At 40.3% G+C, this 19967-nt stretch overlaps 1 protein-coding gene across 1 annotated transcript in view; it reads right to left on the bottom strand.

Moving 5' to 3' along the window:
- Nt5c2 (5'-nucleotidase, cytosolic II) overlaps nt 1-19967 on the bottom strand; it is an 84088-nt gene that overhangs the window by 61061 nt on the left and 3060 nt on the right. The window contains exon 2 of the mRNA XM_050146289.1: nt 7804-7923. Within this exon, the coding sequence (XP_050002246.1) occupies nt 7804-7904 (101 nt within the window). The 5' untranslated portion in view covers nt 7905-7923. The remainder of the gene's footprint in view (nt 1-7803; nt 7924-19967) is intronic.

Here is a 19967-nt window from a genome sequence, read left to right as displayed (position 1 = left end):
ACAGAATATTGTATAATTAATAAATAAATAAATAAATAAATAAATAAATAAATATTTAAAGATCAATAAAATAAAAAATAAAAATAAAGATTTACTAGTCTCTCCTGACTGTCTCTCTTTGCATATAACCTGATTTTTCCCTTGAGGTCAAAAGAAAGTATTATAAACATTTCTATGTCATTTCTATGTCTCCCAGTATTATGTGCTAAGAGAGGTACTAAGAAACTATTTATGAATGGCAAAAAATTCATTTTTATTCCTTAAATTTATATAGCTTAAGAAAAATTATTATTCAACATGTTTAAATAAAGACTGGCAATGCTTTGGAGATTTAAATTCAATTTAAGCAATAATTTCAGGGCACTGGAAAGAGAGCTCAGTGGTTAAGAGTATAAATCGCTCTTGTAGAGCACCCAAGTATGGTTCCCAGAACCTATGCAGAATAGCAGCATAGCAGCATAGCGCGCGCACACACACACACACACACACACACACACACACACACACAGAGTCAATCAACCTTAAAAGAAAACTTGAGGGTTAGGCACGGTGGTACACACCTTTAAACCCAGCACTTGGAGGCAGAGGCAGTGAATCTCAATGAGTTTAAGGCTAGGTCTACATAGCAAACTCTACAACAACTAGGGTTATATAGTGAGACCTATATAATTAGATAATTCAGACAAATATGTGAAGTGTCTCTAAATATTTTCAAAGACAAAGAACTGCATTTTTTTCTTTTGAGACAACAGCTCATTTCTGGAACCTAGGCTGGCCTAGAATTCACAATGTAGCCAAGCCTAGCCTCAAATTCCTAGCAGTTCTCCCTGCTTTAGACTCTTGAATGCTCAGATTACAGATGCAAGCCATCACACCAGGCTGCACTATTTTTTAAAGTAAGGCAAATTATTGCTTTCACAAATTCATTTATCAAATTCACAAATACAAATTCACAAATTCATTTATCAAATTTCACTTTGACATAATAAAAAAAACTACTAAACTTACAAAGAAAAGTCAATCCTCTATAACAAAGAAACTGCTTTATTATAATTATCAGAGTTCAAAATGGAAAATACAAATACCTGATTTCAGCATCATAAGCACAGTCAACATCAGGAGTTGATGAAAAAGCAAAGGGTTCCATTCTGGATTTGAAGACTATAAATTCTGAGCTGTACTAAACACTATTAGTATCTATACGTTAAACAAACTAAGAAATGCCTTTCTAATGTGCTTCTTCCAAGTCACTATGAAACCCAAGTATCTTGGATTACCTTCTGACTACAGCATAACATATTCCAATGAAGGGTTTGGCCACATGATTATCCTCAACTCAGAAACTGAGGTCACATATCCTAACAATCCATCACCGTCATCTTTATGCTGGTATCTAGAACACTCGCACAAAGCACACAACAATGACGACAATGATGAAGCAAGGCAGCGCACTGAGCATTTACCTAAGAGCATTTGGCTTCCGTGGGTAGAGATGCAGCTCAGTGGATGAGAACAGCTGCCAAGTAAACATAAAGACCTAAGATCAGATCCCTAGCACCCACATAAAAAGTCAGGCATGGTTATGTGCACCTGTAAACTCAGCACTGAGGGAGGTGGAGACAGGAGGATCACTGGGGCTGCTCCAGCTTCAGTGAGAGGGCCTGACTCAAAAGAGTAAAACAAAATGGTAAAGCAGGACACACATCCTCTGGTCTCCATGCATACACCATACACATATACACACAAGAATATTTAGCTTCTTTTAAAAGAAAAATTTCAAACATTGCATACAATATACAGTTTATGAGAATGGTATTAGACAGCCTACTTTAGTCAATGACAAAAACAACTCAAATAAATATCTTTAATGAAGTTTCAGAAACAATACAAATAGACTAAACTAAAAACAAACAAACAACTCTCTAGTGCTAGACATGTAGCTCAGGTGGCAAAGGGCTTGTATAGCATGCAAAGTCCTCTTTGAGCACTGCATAAAACGGCATGGGACACAGATCTGCAATTTCAGTACTCAGGAGATGGAGACAGGAGGATCAGGAAGTTTACTGTTATCTCAGTATATATACAGCAGATTTGAAGCCAGTTTAGGATACCTAAGAACCTGCTCAAAAATAAACACACAAAGAAAGAAAGAGATAGGGAGGGAAAAGAAGGGGAGAGGGGAGAGGAGGGGATGGGAAGGAGGAAGAGTCAACTAATAGTTTCCATTTCCTGTGTTGCAGTGTCCTCCAAGGTACACTTCTATCTGGAGGGAAGCTTGGTAAGGTACAGGATGCTCTAAAGATGGGCAAACTAGTCATTCCATTCTCTCTCTCATTCTCTCTCTCTCTCTCTCTCTCTCTCTCTCTCTCTCTCTCTCTCCATCTGAGACAGGGTTTCTCTGTGCAGCAGTCCTAATTGTCCTGGCACTAGCTCTTGTAGACCAGGCTGGCCTCGAACTCACAGAGATCCACCTGCCTCTGCCTCCCAAGTGCTGGGATTAAAGGTGTGTGCCACCACCACCCGGCTAAACAAACCTTTACCTTTAAAAAATATTTATTATTTTAAATTTTTTGTGAGCATTGGTGTTTTACCTGCATATATGTCTGTGTGAGGGTGTCAGATCCTCTGGAACTGTGGTTAAAGACAGCTGTGTGCTGTCATATGGGTGCTGGAAATTGAAGCTAGGTCCTCTGTAAGAGCAGCCAGAGCCCTTAACTGATAAGTCATCTCTTCAGCCCCTGGTTATAATGTTTTAGCAGAATTTAAAATTGTGTTTACTTAACCCAGCTGTGGTAATGCATCCTAATTGCACTCAGTATGCCATAGCTCAAATACATTTCTGACTCAATTACAATGGTATTTCCTGCAATAATTTAGACAGGTTCCACACCCTACATTTTTCATAAGGTAGGAGTGATATGGAACAATGGAAATAATAATAAAAGCATCTCTCAAGGTTTACAATTTTTTTTAAAAACTAGTTCTCACTCTATGGGTCATACTGGGAATTAGTTTATAACCTTTCTGCCTTGGGCTTGCTGGTGTTATAGGTGTATTCCAGAAAGCCTAGTTTAATACATTTTCAAATTTTGTTTGTTGTGTTGGTTCCCTTAGTTTGCTGTCGTCGGCCCCCTATGGAGGCTCAGTAGATGTTTGCTGATATCTCCCAAGGAATAGTGTCACATACCACTACTACATATGTTTTTATTTTTTAAATGTTTGGCTATTTGAGAGGATATCATGTAGCCTATGCCTGCCTCAAACTGACCCTGGCAAAACTAACCTTGAAATCCTAATCTTCCTGCCTCAGAGCTCCAAATGCCATGATTACAGTGTGTGACACCATGCTGAACCAATTTAGTTTGGGTTGGGAGGAAATCTGAAGCAAGGTCTCACGCCTCAAACTTTTTAGCAACAAAGAAAATATTGTTTGGAAGATTAGTTCAAGATATCTACTTTACAATTGGTAACAATAGTAAATAATAAAATATTATATACTCAAAGAAGTTGAGAAATCTCTGTTGCTTTCTCCCTTTTTTTCTTTTGGGGTAGGTGATGTTATTTGAGTCAGGGTCTCATGTAACCCAGGTTAGCCTTGAACTCATTGTGTAGCCAAAACTGACCTTCAACTTCTGACCCTCTTTTCTCAGCCTCTACTCACTGCCAGCTTACTGAGAGACTTCAAATGTTCTCACCACAAAAGAGTTAATTAATGGTGAGGAGGAGTGAGCACACACACGCATGCATATGCACATCCATAAAAATATATGTTCAAAGCCGGGCAGTGGTGGCGCATGCCTTTAATCCCAGCATTCGGGAGGCAGAGGCAGGCGGATCTCTGTGAGTTCGTGACCAGCCTGGTCTACAAGAGCTAGTTCCAGGACAGGCTCCAAAACCACAGAGAAACCCTGTCTCGAAAAACCAAATATATATATATATTCACCTGTATAGACATGTTTACACACAGGCATAGGCATGTGTGCATGGTTGGAGGTCCTCCTCTAATGTTATCCTCGAGTATCTCCACCATATTTTGGAGACAGGGTCTCTCATCAACCTAAAGCTCACAAAGCAGGCTAGCCTGGCTAGCCAAAGAGCTTTAGGAATCCACCTGTATTCTCCTCTCCCATCTTGGCATTCCAAATGGATGCCACAAGGCCTGGTTTCTGTTGTTGTTGTTTTTGTTAACTTTTTATTTTATTTTTATGTGCACTGGTGCTTTGCCTGTGTATGTATGTCTGTGTGAGGATGTCAGGTCCCCTAGAAGTAAAGTTACAGACAGTTGTGAGCCGCCATGTGGCAGCTGTAATTGAACCCAATCCTCTGGAAGAGCAGTCAGCACTCTCAACCACTGAGCCAGCTCAAGGCCTTGTTTTGTTTTTGTTTTGTTAAGGGTTCTGAAGATCAACTCAGGACCTCAAGTCTGCATAGCTAATACCTCACCAGCTAGGCTATCTTCTCAGTCCTAAGTTAACGTATGCTAATTAGTTTTATTTAGCCAGGCCATACCATGCACCTACTTTAAAATATGATGTTTTGTTGTGGGATTTCGATCCATTTAGCCAATGACTTTTGGGGCAGCAAGCCCTAGGGTGTGGTCCTGTCAGTATATATGACCACTTAAGAGCTGAGGGAGAGGGTGTCACATGCTTTTGCGCTCACTCTCAGGTGGTAGGAGCCAGGAATGGTTGGACCCCATAGCTCCCCTGGGCAGAATGGCAAGACAGAGCAGCTGGATCAAGGTGGTGTCTAATCTGTTGTGCATCAGTGAGTGTTTATCCCTATTTTATATCTAAACAAATTCTTGAAACACTTTAACAGACTCTCGTGGGTTCATGAAACAATGTTTGAAATCGCATACATAATTTTTGCTAATTTTAGAAAGATACATAATTTTTTAAATATTTATTTATTTATTTATTTATTAGGAATACAATATTCTGTTTGCATATATGCCTGCTAGAAGAGGACACCAGACCTCATTATAGATGGTTGTGAGCCACCATGTGGTTGCTGGGAATCGAACTCGGGTCCTTTGGAAGAGCACGCAATGCTCTTAACCGCTGAGCCATCTCTCCAGCCCCAGATACATAATTTTTTAAAAGCAAGTCCAAAACTCAGTTTTTTATTATTAAAAAGTATTTTATTAGGGCAGAGTGAAATAGTTCAGTATTCAGAGTCCTGGGTTCGAGCCCCAGCAGAGTATTTACCTAAAATATATGAGCACATCACTTCAGTACCACACAAAAATTTGAAAATGTATTAAACTAGGCTTTCTGGAATACACCTATAACACCAGCAACCACAAGCCCAGGGCAGAGATGATGTTTGCTAGAAATGGTTAATGTTTCTCTCTTCTCTCTAAACTCACAGTGTAAGTTTAGCCCTGTTTCCCTTGCTAAGAACGCTGCATGTGAATGTATCCTCTAGAGGAGCGACCCTCAACCTAGGGATTACGACCCCTTTGACGGTTGCCTTTCAGAAATCCTACATAGCAGATATTTACATTATGATTTATAACAATAGCAAAATTACAGTTATGAAGTAGCAATGAAATAATTTTATGGTCGGGGGTCAGCACAGCACAGCACAGCACAAGGAACAATATTAAAGGGTCACAGCATTAAGGTTGAGAACCACAGCTCTAGAACCTCAAGACTAAGCAAACAATAAAACATAAATACATAAAACACCTGCATGCATTAGAGTGTTTGTGCTATACTTTCTTTCACTACAAGGATGGGGTCTCACATAGCCTAAGATGAACTCAAACTTGCTATGTAGTTGAGGAAAACCTTGAACTTACTCTCTTGTCTTTGCCTTCAGAGTACTGAGGCTACAGGTATGTGCCACCATGCCTGATCTGTGCTGTGCTAGGCATCAAACCCTGGACTCTGCAGCGAGGCAAGCACTCTGACAACAATGCTATATCCACAGCCCCGTGTTTTCTTTACACATATAAACATGCTGTTTAAAGCCCAAGAGATAGCACATTTGGTAAAAATGCTTGCTGCACAAGCCTTACTAACCTGAGTTTACTCTCTGGAAATCACAGTATAAGGAGAATCGACTCCTCAAGGTATCTTGTGACAGCCATAATGAGAATCCACACTCACACATACATATCACAATCATTCACAATAATATAATAAACATTTAAGTTTTAAAATTCTGTTCTATTCTTGAATTCCTATGGCATATACCAATACACTGCACAAAAGGAAAGACATCAATACCCACTATGTAATTTGGAGACTTGACAGGAATAAGAAATTTTTTCATTTTCGCAGGGCTTAAAGAACAACAAACAGCCTTGTACCCAGTATACAGAGTGACCTACCATTAGTGAAGTATCATTAGCTTACATCAAAAATCAACTACTAACCAGGCTACATTTTCACTTCTTAATTCTATTCTTTTCTGGGTAGAAAGGCAAGATCAGAACTATAGAACATTTTTTAATAAAAACTAATATTGTAAACAAAATTGATATTTTGTATTTTGTGGTTTTCTCTTTATTTTGAGACAAGGACTCATGTAATCCCAGGGTGGCCTTGAACTCATTATCCTCCTGTTTCCACCTCCCAAGTGCTGAGATTATAGGTGTGCATTACCACAGCTGGGTTAAGTAAACACAATTTTAAATTCTGCTAAAACATTATAACCAGGGGCTGAAGAGATGACTTATCAGTTAAGGGCTCTGGCTGCTCTTAGAGAGGACCCAGCTTCAATTTCCAGCACCCATATGGCAGCACACAGCTGTCTTTAACCACAGTTCCAGAGGATCCGACACCCTCACACAGACATATATGCAGGTAAAACACCAATGCTCACAAAAAATTTAAAATAATAAATATTTTTTAAAGGTAAAGGTTTGTTTAGCTGGGCAGTGGTGGCGCACACCTTTAATCCCAGCACTTGGGAGGCAGAAGCAGGTGGATCTCTGTGAGTTCGAAGCCAGCCTGGTCTACAGAGCTAGTTCCAGAACAGTTAGGACTGCTGCACAGAGAAACCCTGTCTCAGATGAAAAGAGAGAGAGAGAGAGAGAGAGAGAGAGAGAGAGAGAGAGAGAGAGAGAGATTTTTTTTTACAATTATTATCAGTTTATAGTAAACAGCACCTAAAAATTTTATCCTCAGAGGTAAAAGCACTTGCTGCAAAAGTCTGGTGACCTAAGCGCAATCCCAGATGCCACATAAAGAAGGGAACAGATGTCACAGATTGTCATCTAACTTCTACATGTGTACTGTGGCATGGCCACCTACATGCACACAGGCACACGCCCACAATCATCATCATCATCAATAAGTTTAAAAACTAATGTCAGTCTTAGCGAGGCATGATGGCATGTGCCTATTCTCCAGCTACTTGGAAGGTGAGAATGGACGAGCACTTCGGACTATGTATTCAAGGCCAGCCTGGGCAACACACCGAGACCCCATCTTTTAAAAAAAGGAAGAAATGTGGATATAGTGGTGCACATCTGTATTCACAGCACTTGACAAGTGGAAGCAGGAGGACTCTGGACTATGCGAGACGACCAAGATGAGAGGGAAAAGGCAATTTCAATCCAATTACCTAGGTGCAATTGTCTAGCAAATAAAGACTTTCCCCAGGATTTTTACCAGTAGTTATAAATAGCATACAGTGTGCTATAGGTAAAATCCTGAATGTCACTAGGTTTGAACCACTATGTATATGCTCTATGATAAATACTGATCTCTGTATATGAATTCCATCACCTGAAGAGCAAGAACAGAAAGTACAGTCTTCCTAGAAATGCTGAGGATGACACTCTCTTACCGGTGATAGGCTTCTCGTCGATACTTTTTCAAGGCATGTTTATCCATGTTAGCAGGTACGTCCGCTGCATTCTGTAATCGATCACTCCAGGAAGTTGTCATTTTATTTGTATAATGAACTCTAAAAGAGAAAATCAACAATTTAATAGTTAGTTATTGACACCAGTATACTAACATGCCATTTAAAAAATACTTTTTAAAAAACTATAGCTGTAAGATGCACACCTTTAATCCCACACTCAGAAGGCAGAGACAGGATGATTTCTGTGAGTTTGAGACCAGACTGGTCTGCAGAGAAAGTTCCAGGATAGCCAGAGCTACACAAAGAACCCGTCTCAGAAAAAAAAAAAAAAAGGTGCGATTTTCATCCCATCGGGAAAAACATCCATCGGGAGCAGAGCAGAGAGCTGAATATCTCTGCACTAAGTACTTTGACAAGTAGCCTATTTTACTTTCTTGAAGTTTTCAGTTGTTCATTTTATTGTGTTTTTACTACTGTGGAGATCAAACCCAAAGCTTCACACAACTAAGCAAATATTCCAAAACTGAGTTACACTTTTATTAAAATACCCATGTTTGTGAAAACATCTAGAATATAACATTCTAGCATTGCCTTCATGAAGCAGTGCAGCTGTAATATCTCCCACTCTGAAGACCAACAAGAGATCATGCCAATTAACATTCCTTCATGGAGGGAAGATTTAGGGCCTGCATAAAATCCACCACTCAAGATGATATACGAGATTATGTAAGGGTAGTCCTTGCTGTACATAGAACTCTCAAGAGACTAGACAGGTCACAGGTCCCATGAGAGGACATACTATTATTCTGCTAAACGAGCATGGTATCAAGCCAACACATAGTGACTTACTGCTCTACTCAAATTAGTGCATCTCTCAACCGTCAGCAGAGAAACAACTTCTTGCAATAGCCAGACATTAACTTAGACCCAAAATGAGCCAAAGTGCAAGTAAGAGACTGCAAAGTACTCTGCCACATATGAAACATCTGTGTCACAATCATCCCAAGGTCCAGGGGTCATTGTGGAAGAGGGGGTGGAAACACTAAGAACCAGAGCCAAGGATGACTTTTAAAAAAGTGGTTTCTAGACAGAGCAAAACAAGCTAAACAGAAGGACTCTCAGGCTGTGACAGAACACCCAACCTTCCCAAGCTTAAGCCAGATGCAACCCCATCATGGAGGAGGGAAATGGGCATGAAGTCCCATCCCCAACAGAACTTCTGAAAAAGGGAGAGTCGCTTTTATTTAAGAGGGTCAGTGGTGGGGGCTGGAGAGATGGCTCAGTGGTTAAGAGCACTGACTGCTCTTTCAGAGGACCCGGGTTCAATTCCCAGCACCCACATGGCAGCTCACAACTGTCTAAAGATCCAGTTGCAGGGGATCTGACACCTTCACACCAGTGCACATAAAATAAAGTTAAATAAACCATAAAAAATATTAAAAAAAAAAAAAAGAGGGTCAGTGGTGGCACATGCCTTTCATCCCAGGGCATTTGGGAGGCAAAGGCTGGCAGATATCTGTGAGGCCACTTTGATCTACAAAGTGAGTTCCAGAACAGCCAAGGCTACACAGAGAAACCCTGTCTTGGGGGGTGGGGTGACCTTAAGTAGGTGACCCATTCTACAGGGGACAGCCCCACACCCAAAAGCATACAGGCAGCACACACTGGACTTGATGAACTTCAAGAGGACACAGCAAGGCAGCTACACATGGTGGATCAGGAGGAGTTGGGAGGAGTGTGATAAGGTCAAAATACACTTGATCCTGAAAGAACCAATGAGTGTGTATGCGTGTGTATGCTTCTTTGTTTTTTGAGGCAGGGTTTCTCTGTGTAGACCTAGCTGTCCTGGAACTTGTTCTGTTGACCTGGCTACACTAGAACTCAGAGATCAAGTGTGTGCTGGAATTAAAGGTGTGCGCCACCATACAGCAATAAAAATATTACTTTAAAAAAAAATCAAGCCTGGCAAATAAAAGTTGGAAATAAAGGAACTATTCTAATACACTGCGGAAGAGAATAAATATACCACAAACCCCAGAAAACAGTGTTATCATTGTTTTAAAAATTAAATATGTCCTGGTCTACAAGAGCTAGTTCCAGGACAGGCTCCAAAGCCAGCGAAACCATGTCTCAAGAAAAACAAAAACCAAAAACCTAACAAACAATGAATGAATAGTGAAATGTTTATATACTACACTACTACTGTGCAATAAAATAATGAACTAGTTATACACAAAACATTAAAACACAAGATAATGCTAAGAGTAAACAGACAAAAAAGACCGACAGATGAGATGGTTCATCTGGTTAAGGTCCTTGCCACCAAACCTGCAGACCTGAGGTCAAATCAGGACCCCCAGAGGGAACAGGCTGATTCCTGCAAACTCTCCTCTGAAGTGCAGCCACACAAACACACATACAAACACAAAATAGATAAAGTGCAATAAAAAAATTCAGACTGCATGCTATATAATTTTATTCATATAAAATTCTAGAAACTGCTCATGAGCCTATAGTGAAGAAAGTAAGTGTTACCCAGGGTTTCAGCATACAATCAATCCAGGACTCAGCAGGATAAAGAGCTAGAGTCTAACTTCAGCTACATAATAAGACCCTGACTCAAAGAACAGAAAACAGACAACAAACCCAGTATTTTAAAACTACAACCAGAGCAAAGCTGACATTTAATCTGATATCTGACACAAAGGAAACCTTGTATCTACCCATAAAATGTCAAAAAAAATCAATAATTATAATATCCTATTATTTTCTTCAAGTCCAAAATCAAAGTTTGAAAATGGCAATCAAGACTTATTTTCATATTTAAACATTAAAACAAAACATCATCACACTTACAGAGTTTATTGCAACAAGGGTTCTTTGCCCATGCTATTCTGACTGTTTCCAATCACGTCAGTGGAGAAGAAGTGAGAACTTTAGCAGTACGTAGTATAATCTTATCAGGCAAGTGTTAGTCAAATAATGGAACACTTTCCAAGACAGACAAAAGGGTCATAACAATTATTAAAAATGAAGTCACTATTTCACATTAAAATTTAATTTTAGAGTGCTAGAGAGATAGTTTAGTAGTTGAGAGCAATTGTAGTTCTTGCAGAGGACCCAGGTTCAATTCCTAGTCTCCTACATGATGATTCTCAACCACTCATAACTCCAGTCTGGAGGATCCAGTCAGTCTCTCTTGTGACCTCCTCAGGCACCAAGCACATATGTGGTACACATACATACGTGCACAGAAAAATGAATAAATCTAATAAAAATTTATGGCCCTGGGTTCAATCCCAATATCATGAAAAATCAAGTTCAAAAAAATTTTTTTAAATTGTACCTAAGTCATGACATGACTAACAGCTTTTTGCATCCCCACACCTTTTTCTGTTGGGGACTGAACCTTGAGCCGGGAGTATGCTATGCAAAGCACTCTACCACTGACATCCTTTCATTCAATTCATTTTTTTAATCCGTAAATATTCATACCATTTGCCCCAAATTGTACAATAAATTGTTGTCAAAGCCAACACTCAAAAGATTGTGGGGTTTTTTGTTTTGTTTTTGTTTTTATCACTGTGGCTAAGAGCAATTGCTGTTCTTGAATACAGTTCCCAAATCAGGCAGCTCACCACCCCTGTGCTCTCTACATTAGGGGATGTGATACCCTCTTCACCTTCACATACAGCACACACACACAAACACACACACACACAGATAAACACCAAGATACACGTATCTGCATACTAAAGGGATGGTTAATTCCAAGGGGGTGGGAACATTACTCATATTTTTGCATATAACACTTCCAAATGCTAAGTATGCCTTTGATCATCAGTCTCTCAATGCCTGTCTCTGTCTGTCTCTTTCAACCCCATGATGCTGAAACTCTACTTTCATGACTATTCCAAACATCATGCACAGTAAACTTTGTACACAGACAGAACTACATGCATCCCCTCCCATATATAGGCATGGTAGTTCATTCTTGTAATACCAGCATTTGGGAGGCTGAGGCAGGAAGACTGCCAAAGTTCAAGACCAGCCTTAGGCTAAATTCCAGTGAATTCCAGAATAGCTTGAGCTACAGTGAAAGATCCTGTTTCTAACAGCTGTCTCAGTACACACACACACAACACACACATAATGTACACAAGCAAATATGTAAAATAAATGAACTACTAAACCTCTACATTTCAAGTTGTGTTTCAAAAGCTAATTTGTATACAAGCCTGAAAACCCAAAAATACTGTCCACGTTCCTTTTAATGCTCTAACTATAAAAGTCTTACCCTTGATTCACAAAATGTGTACAAATTCTGGCTTGATTAATGTAATAATATTTTGCTAACCTTTCAACATGAGGCTTTAGAACAAAAGGTTCCTTGTTCTCTGGCGGAAAATAACAAAGCTGAGAAGACTGTGTCCAGAGAGAATGTAGTACCTGTCGCCTTGACAATTTTTCTGTTTCAAGCAACAGCCTTCTCCTATCTGTACTCTGAAATTCTAGCTGGAAACATAAATTTATCAGGGCATATTGGCCTGCAGTAACAGCAGGAAGACAGGGAATTCACGGCTAACCACAGCTTCATAGCAAGTTTAAGGCCAGCCTGGAATACATGAGACTCTGTCTCTAAAAAAGAAGTGTAAGGTGTGAAGCATAGTGGCTAACATGCAGAAACGCTTGAACCCACAATGCTTTAACATCTCTTCAGAAAGCACTTCATGCTTGGAAAAACGTCTAGCCAATTTCTACTTCCAGGCCCAATCAATGCTTCACGATTCCCATCACATGCCAAAGGTTCTCAGCATATAATAAATCTTCCATGTCAATTTAAGTAAATTAAATTTAATCTACTATCCATAGATACAACTATTTCAAGAACTAATTCATAAAATCCACCTCAAAAGCAAACCAGAGGCAGGAAGACAGCTCAGTCAGTACAGTGCTTGCCTACACACCATGAAGACCTTTCCTCCAGAGCATGACCTGAGCTGAACTCCCAGTGCCTAGTGGACAGAGCCCAACAAGAGACCCTGTTTCAAAGAGGTAGATGGCATTTCTAAAAATGACACCCTAAGTTGTGTTCTAACCTCCACAAGCTCATACACGCACAAAAATAAACATAAATTGAACAAACACAAAACAAAAAAATAAAATGAAACTAAGGTGCAGTTCAGTTAGTAGAATGCTTATCTAGCAAGCATGAGGCTTTGGGTTCGAACCGCAGCATCACATAAATTGGGTGTAGTGATGGATGCCTGTAATCCAAACACTCAGGGTGGAAGCAAGTTTAAGAATTCAAGGTCATCTTCCCCTACACTGGGAGTTCCCAGCAAATCTGGGCTGCATGAAACTTTGTCATAATAAATAAGTAGTGTGCAACTCCAGGGTAGAGCATGTGCTCACCTCCCATGCACAACCTGGGAAGTTCAGTCTCCAACACCGCAGAAAAGAGTAAGAAGAAATTGGGGGCTGGAGATGTAGAGCTAGTAGAGTGCTTGCCCTGCAGGCATAGAAGCCCTGTGTCCAATGTGCCACACCAGGCATGGTGCTGCAGCCTGCAATCCCACCACTCAGAGGGAGAGGGAGAAATCTCAGGTCATCTTTGGCTATGTAGTTTGAAGACAGCCTGGGTTGCATGAGACCCTGTCTCAATATAATATTAATAATATAATATAAATAAAAAACAAATCAGATCTTTCACATTCCACATTCTCCATGTTAAGATTATAATGAACCTATCTTGTCTCTATTAGCTCACAGCGTAATTTCATGGACAAACAACAGTGGAAAGAGAAGGTAGAAAATAAATGCTACTCGAGCACCATGTTAAAGACAGACAAAGCAGGAAAAGGTGAGCATTGTCTATAAATTTAAGAAAGAGGGCAAAATTGAAAAAACTTTTAAAAGACAAGAAAGATAGAGAAAAAAACACAGTCCATAACTCCATTAATAGCTCATTTATTCCAAACATATACATTTAACCTAAATCAAAACATAAGGAAATTATTGAACAAATCCAAACTGAAAGACATTCAACAAAACTAAGCTATACTCAAAATATATCAACATCAAAAAAAAAAAAACAATAAAAAGCTAGAGAGTTATACCTCAAAAGTAAATGTGGGGGAGGGGGCTCAGTGGTAAGAGTCTAAAGCCCTAGGTTCAATTCACACACACACACACAAACAAAACCCTAAAGGGTATAAAGTACAATTAATTATTAAATCCTGGACTAGGAGACAGAAGAGTGACATCACCTACACCTACAGTACCAAGCAACTTAAGAAGCAAAAGCAGAATTGTCAACCTGGGAAATACAGTGTGACCTTGATTCCAAATTACAGACTGGTGTGGGGGAGAATTGTCTGTATTCTGTCAATCATGTTTTCAATAAACGCTGATTGGCCAGGCAGGAAGTATAAGTGAAACAACCAAACAGGAAGTAGAGTTGCAGGGTGATGTGAACAGAAGAATGCTGAGAAAGAGGAAGCCCATTTCTTCCCAGTCCTGCCCAGACCACCAAAGAAGCAAGATGTGTCCTACCGCGCTGAGAAAGGTATCTAGTTATGTGGCTAACATAGATAAGGATAATGGGTTAATATGTTATAAGAGCTAATAAGAAGCCTAAGCTAATGGGCCAATCAGCTTACAACTTATGAAGACTACTGTGTGATTTTCTTTGGGGCTTACTGACTGTGGGAACTTGGCAGGACAGAAACCCCAACAAGCAAGGCCCTCATGTTACAACAGACAACACCCCCAATGCCAAAAAGTTTCAAACCAGCACTAGAAACAAGAATTAACCATACAGGTCATTACTAAGACATGATGTTTTGAGGGTTTTTTTTTTTTTTCCGAGACAGGGTTTCTCTGTAGCTTTGGAGCCTGTCCTGGCACTAGCTCTTGTAGACCAGGCTGGCCTAGAACTCACAGAGAGGCCTGCCTCTGCCTCCTGAGTGCTGGGATTAAAGGCGTGCGCCACCACCGCCGGCTGATGTTTTTGAGTTTTATGTTTGTTTAGTTTTGTATGTTGAGCTCCAAGCCAGGATCTTATACACACCAAGCAAGCACTCCACCATGGAGCCGTATACAATTCCAGCACCAAGAAATTTTTAATATTACCTGAAAATCAGATAGTAATGTTATACTCATCTTCAAAATTTTTATGTATGTGTATGGGTGTTTTATGTGCATATACCTGCACCATGTGCATCATTACTACCTGAAGAGGTGAGAAGAGTCTATCAGCTCCATTGGAACTAGAGTTAGAGATAGTTGTATGCAAACAGGGAGGTGCTGGGAACTGAACCCAGGTCCTCTGGAAGAACCACTAGTGCTCTTAACCACTGAGCCATCTCTCCAGTCCAATGTTACATTTTTTTAAATTTTTTTTTGTTTTTAATTGAGGCTATACATTTTCCCCCATGCCCTTCTTTCCTCCTCTCTCCCCTTCCACACTCCTCCCATTACGTTACTTTTTAAAGTGATAATAGTACCATAGTTTTGTAAGGGCACTCTTCTTATGTTATTCAAATCAAAATTCTAAAGAATGAAATGCCTTTATGCTTATAACTTATTTTTAAGTGGTTCTAGATTTAAAACATTGTAAGTAAAGCCAATGGCTCAACAGTAAAGGCAAGGGATCTGCTACCAAGCATGACAACCTGCATTTGATCCCCAGAACCCACATGGCTGAAGAAGAGACCTCTACACACACCCCCAGAGGCACACATGCACTTCCCTCACACACAAAATAAATAAATGTAAAAAAAAAGTTCAAATTATATGCAACAATATAAAGTAAGATAGCCATTGTTAATTACTGGTAAATCCAGGTGAAAGATATAAAAGAATTTATTAGACCATCAGTAATTTTCTATAGAATTAAAACTTTCAAGTAAAAAATTTGGATAAAAATGTAAACTGATGCACAGACGAAAAATAATGAAAACCACACAAGAGCTATTGGCAACACAACTGAAAGAAGACTTAGAAATCAGCATTGGCCAGGCGGTGGTGGCGCAGGCCTTTAATCCCAGCACTCAGGAGGCAGAGGCAGGTGGATCTCTGAGTTCAAGACCAGCCTGGTCTACAAGAGCTAGTTCCAGGACAGGCTCCAAAACCACAGAGAAACCCTGTCTCGAAAAACCAAAAAAGGAAGGAAGGAAGGAAGGAAGGAAGGAAGGAAGGAAGGAAGGAAGGAAGGAAGGAAGGAAGGAAGGAAGGAAGGAAGGAAGGAAGGAAGGAAGGAAGGAAGGAAGGAAGGAAGGAAGGAAGGAAGGAAGGAAGGAAGGAAGGAAATCAGCACTGGAAGCTGGGTGTAGTGACACAGAGGCCCCAGTACTAGGAAGACAGAGGAAGAAGAAACAGGAGTTTAAGGTCATGTGTGCCAGGCTGGGTTCCTTAAGAATCTGTCTCAAAAACAAAACAAAGCAATCAATGACAGAAAATTGAGTACGTTTTCCAGTAGAAGATCAAGGAGAAAATTGTTTAAAAGAAAAAAAGTAGGAAGGGGTTTAGTGGCACTCCTGGAATCCCAGCACTTGGAAGCAAAGACAGGAGGATTACCTGGAATTGGAGGCCAGCTGTGAGGAGCACTTCAAATGAGAGGCAGACTACTTTACATGGTGAATTCCAGACTAGCCAGGGCTACCATTAAAAACCGTATCTCAAAAAAGCAAAACAGAACAGGGGCATCCAGATTACTCTGCAGATAAAGGTGTTTGCCACCAAGCCTTATGACCTGAGTTCAGTCTCTGGGTCCCTCATGGTGGAAGAAGAGAACCAATACCCACAAGCTATCCTCTGTCCTATGTGTAAACAAAGGCATGTTCCTGCATGTGCATGCATGTGGGTATGTGTTTACACACAGTAAATAAAATGTAATTTAAGCAAAAAAGAAAAAATAAAAAGAGAGGGAGGCAAAACAATTTTATTACATTTATTATCGCGGGGAGGGGGACATCTGTGCCACAGGATGCACATGGGCCTTGGAAGATAACTTGTGGAATTAATTCTCTTCTTCCACTGTCAACCACAGGGATCAAACTCAGGATGCCAAGCTTGCAAGACTACTGCCTTTACCTGCTGAGCCACCTCTCTGCCCCAAGGGAAGAAAAATTTTAAGTTGAGTCTGGTGGCAAAGACCTATAATCCCAGCTATTCTGGAGGCTGAAAGCAGGCAGACTCCAAGTTCAAGGTTGGCATGGGTTACAGGGCAATTTCTAGGCCAGCCTGGACAACTTGTGGAATGCTTTATCAAAACAAAACATTTGAGAAGGGGAGAATATGTTCAGTGGTAGAGCCCCTGCCTAGCATGCACAAGCTCCCAGTACCACAGTAAGACATTACATATTAGATGTTCCAGCAACTAAAACAAGGAACTTTTAAAATATGTATTTCTCCCTAAAAGCCTATAGACTATCTAACAAAACCCTAGTACCAGGTATAGGCAACTTCCTTTAAAGTTGTGTATTGGGGGAGGGGGTTGGAGGGATGGCTCAGCAGTTAAGAGCACTCACTGGCTGCTCTTCCAGAGGACCTGAGTTCAACTCCCAGCAACCACATGGTTTACAACCATCTATAATATTATCTGATGCCCTCTTCTGGCCTGCAAGGATACATGCAAGTAGAGCACTCATATACATAAATAAATAAATCTTAAAATTGTCAGAGAAGCCCAAGAGACCCCCAAAATAAAGCTATTGCCAATGCCCTTGAGAGCCTCCCAAAAACTGAAGGTAAGACCCTATTGCTGAAGACATGACATACTTCAGCTAGAGGGCTTGGAGGACCTGACAGAGAAATGACCTAGTCTCCTCCCCAAGGACTAGCTCTTATAGCATCTGAAGAAGTAATGCAAGCTTCCAAGAGAGAAAAGCATCTACAGTCCTAACAAGCTGTAATGCTTATGAACCACGACAATGACCAAACTGACAAGACATCCCTAAAGATGCAAGAGACACTTACATCCTGGAAGTAATCAATAGCTTTCTAACTAGACTTCCGGCCACTCAATGGGAGGGAATTCATGCTTGGCACTGTAATCCTAGCTAAGTAGCTGTGGCTGGGGAGGACACGGAACCTAGAGGGGACCCTATTTCTGCCAATTCCTAAACAGTGTAACTTCTAACTGCACTCTAAACACTTGTCCTAATTCTAACAGGTAATGTAGTTCTCACCCTCCTCAAGGAATCCTCCATATTCTCTCTCTCTCTCTCTCTCTCTCTCTCTCTCTCTCTCTCTCTCTCTCTCTCTCTCTCTCAGCCCAACTAACAGATCTACAACACAACTCCTACACCTAAGGCTCAGAGGAAAGTGTGGAAGAAGAGGGACTCTGAGCCAAAGCATCACCATGTCTGCTGTGAGACAGTGTCTGTTTACATGTGACAGGGATGCTGCACCCATGGACACTCAATAATATGGCTGCCTAAACAAGACCTGAAAAAAATATTACTATCAACTGACACACCAACATGGATGGGGAAATCTCACAAGGCCCACTCCAATATGAGGAGCTATAGGGAATTAATAGTTGCTAAGAAAGTCAGAATCAGTCTTCTTTAGGGATGAGCTCCCTGACAGGTTATTCAATTCCAAGTAGTCAGCTCTAAATATATACAGATATCAGCAATACTAAATGAACTCACCAGGTTATATTTATAAATTTGTTAGGAACACATATATGTAACAATAATAAAAAAAGAGACTATGAATTTGAGAAGGGGGTGCACTGGAGGTATGGAGGGATTAAAGTAGGAAGATTATATATAGTACTCACGTATAAAATTCTCAACAAAAAATAAACTAGTCAAATAAATTATTGTTTGTTTTTTTGAGACGTGGTCTCCTGGATCCTAGGCTGGCCTTGAACTCCATGTGTAGCCAATGACCTTAAGCTCCCGATCTTTCTGCTTTCACCACTGCTGGCCTCACTTTTTTTTAAAAACATTAAGTTTCAGGTGCCAGATTTCCCAAGTAGATCCTGTCACACTGGCTATTTCGTGTGACATTCCTGGTAACAGTTCCCAGACAACAAAGCCACACAAATGGTAGAACAAATCACTCACTCATCTCCAAACCAACTTCATCTTTCTGTTTCTGTACTCAGCATAAAAAGGGGGAGTATTTTTGCTATCTATCCTGATACTAGAGGATTTACTGCTGTTGGGTTTTTTTTATAGAAAGAATACAACTTTTTTTAATATTTATTTATTATGTATACAATATTCTGTCTACATGTATGCCTGCAGGCCAGAAGAGGGCACCAGACCTCATTACAGATGGTTGTGAGCCACCATGTGGTTGCTGGGAATTGAACTCAGGACCTTTGGAAGAGCAGGCAATGCTCTTAACCGCTGAGCCATCTCTCCAGCCCCTGCTGTTGGGTTTTTATTGTTGCTAGCTATTTTCTGAAAACCTTGGCAAACAATCACCATAGGATGCAATCAAATTTCAATAAATAGTTACATAAAACAGGGCATACTGGCCCTCAGCTGTAATTCCAACCCTGCAGAGGTTGAAGAAGGAGACTAGAAGGTTGGAGGCTAGCCTGAACTGAGTTCCATACCTGCTTAAGAGACAGTGAGATCCCCATTTCAAGCCCCCTTCCCTTACACCCCCTCAAAGATAAATCCTTTATGACTTAGTGGGGCTGGAGAGGCAGCTGAGTGAATAAGCACATTCGCTGCTCTTCGGGAAAACTGGAGTTCAGGTCCCAGCTCCCACATGCTAGCTCACCACCATATGCAACTCCAGCTCCAGACCCAATGCCCTCTTTTGATACTGATAGGCACACATATGGTGTATGTATGTGTGTGTGTGTATATATGTATCATACACACACACAGGCAAAACCACATAAAAGATGAATAAATCTAATAAAAAAGTACTTAGTGGGTCAAATGACAAGATTTTAGTACTCCATAGCAATTTTTTACCAACTTCATTTAATGAAATTAACTTCCTGGGTTTGACCAAAAAAACTCAACCCAAACCAATAAATAAATAAATGATTCTCTTTATTCATTCTGCTCTAGCTTCAAAGAATCCAAGTAGCATTATCTTATAAAGAGCTTACCAGAACATTCTGGCTTTATCTCGTACTACTGCACTTAAAATGTATACACAAG

This window comes from Alexandromys fortis, unplaced genomic scaffold (genome assembly GCF_014885135.2).
Source record: "Alexandromys fortis isolate MF-2015 unplaced genomic scaffold, M_Fortis_MF-2015_v1.1 scaffold_16, whole genome shotgun sequence".
Taxonomy (NCBI): domain Eukaryota; kingdom Metazoa; phylum Chordata; class Mammalia; order Rodentia; family Cricetidae; genus Alexandromys; species Alexandromys fortis.
This window is presented reverse-complemented; position numbering and strand designations above follow the sequence as displayed.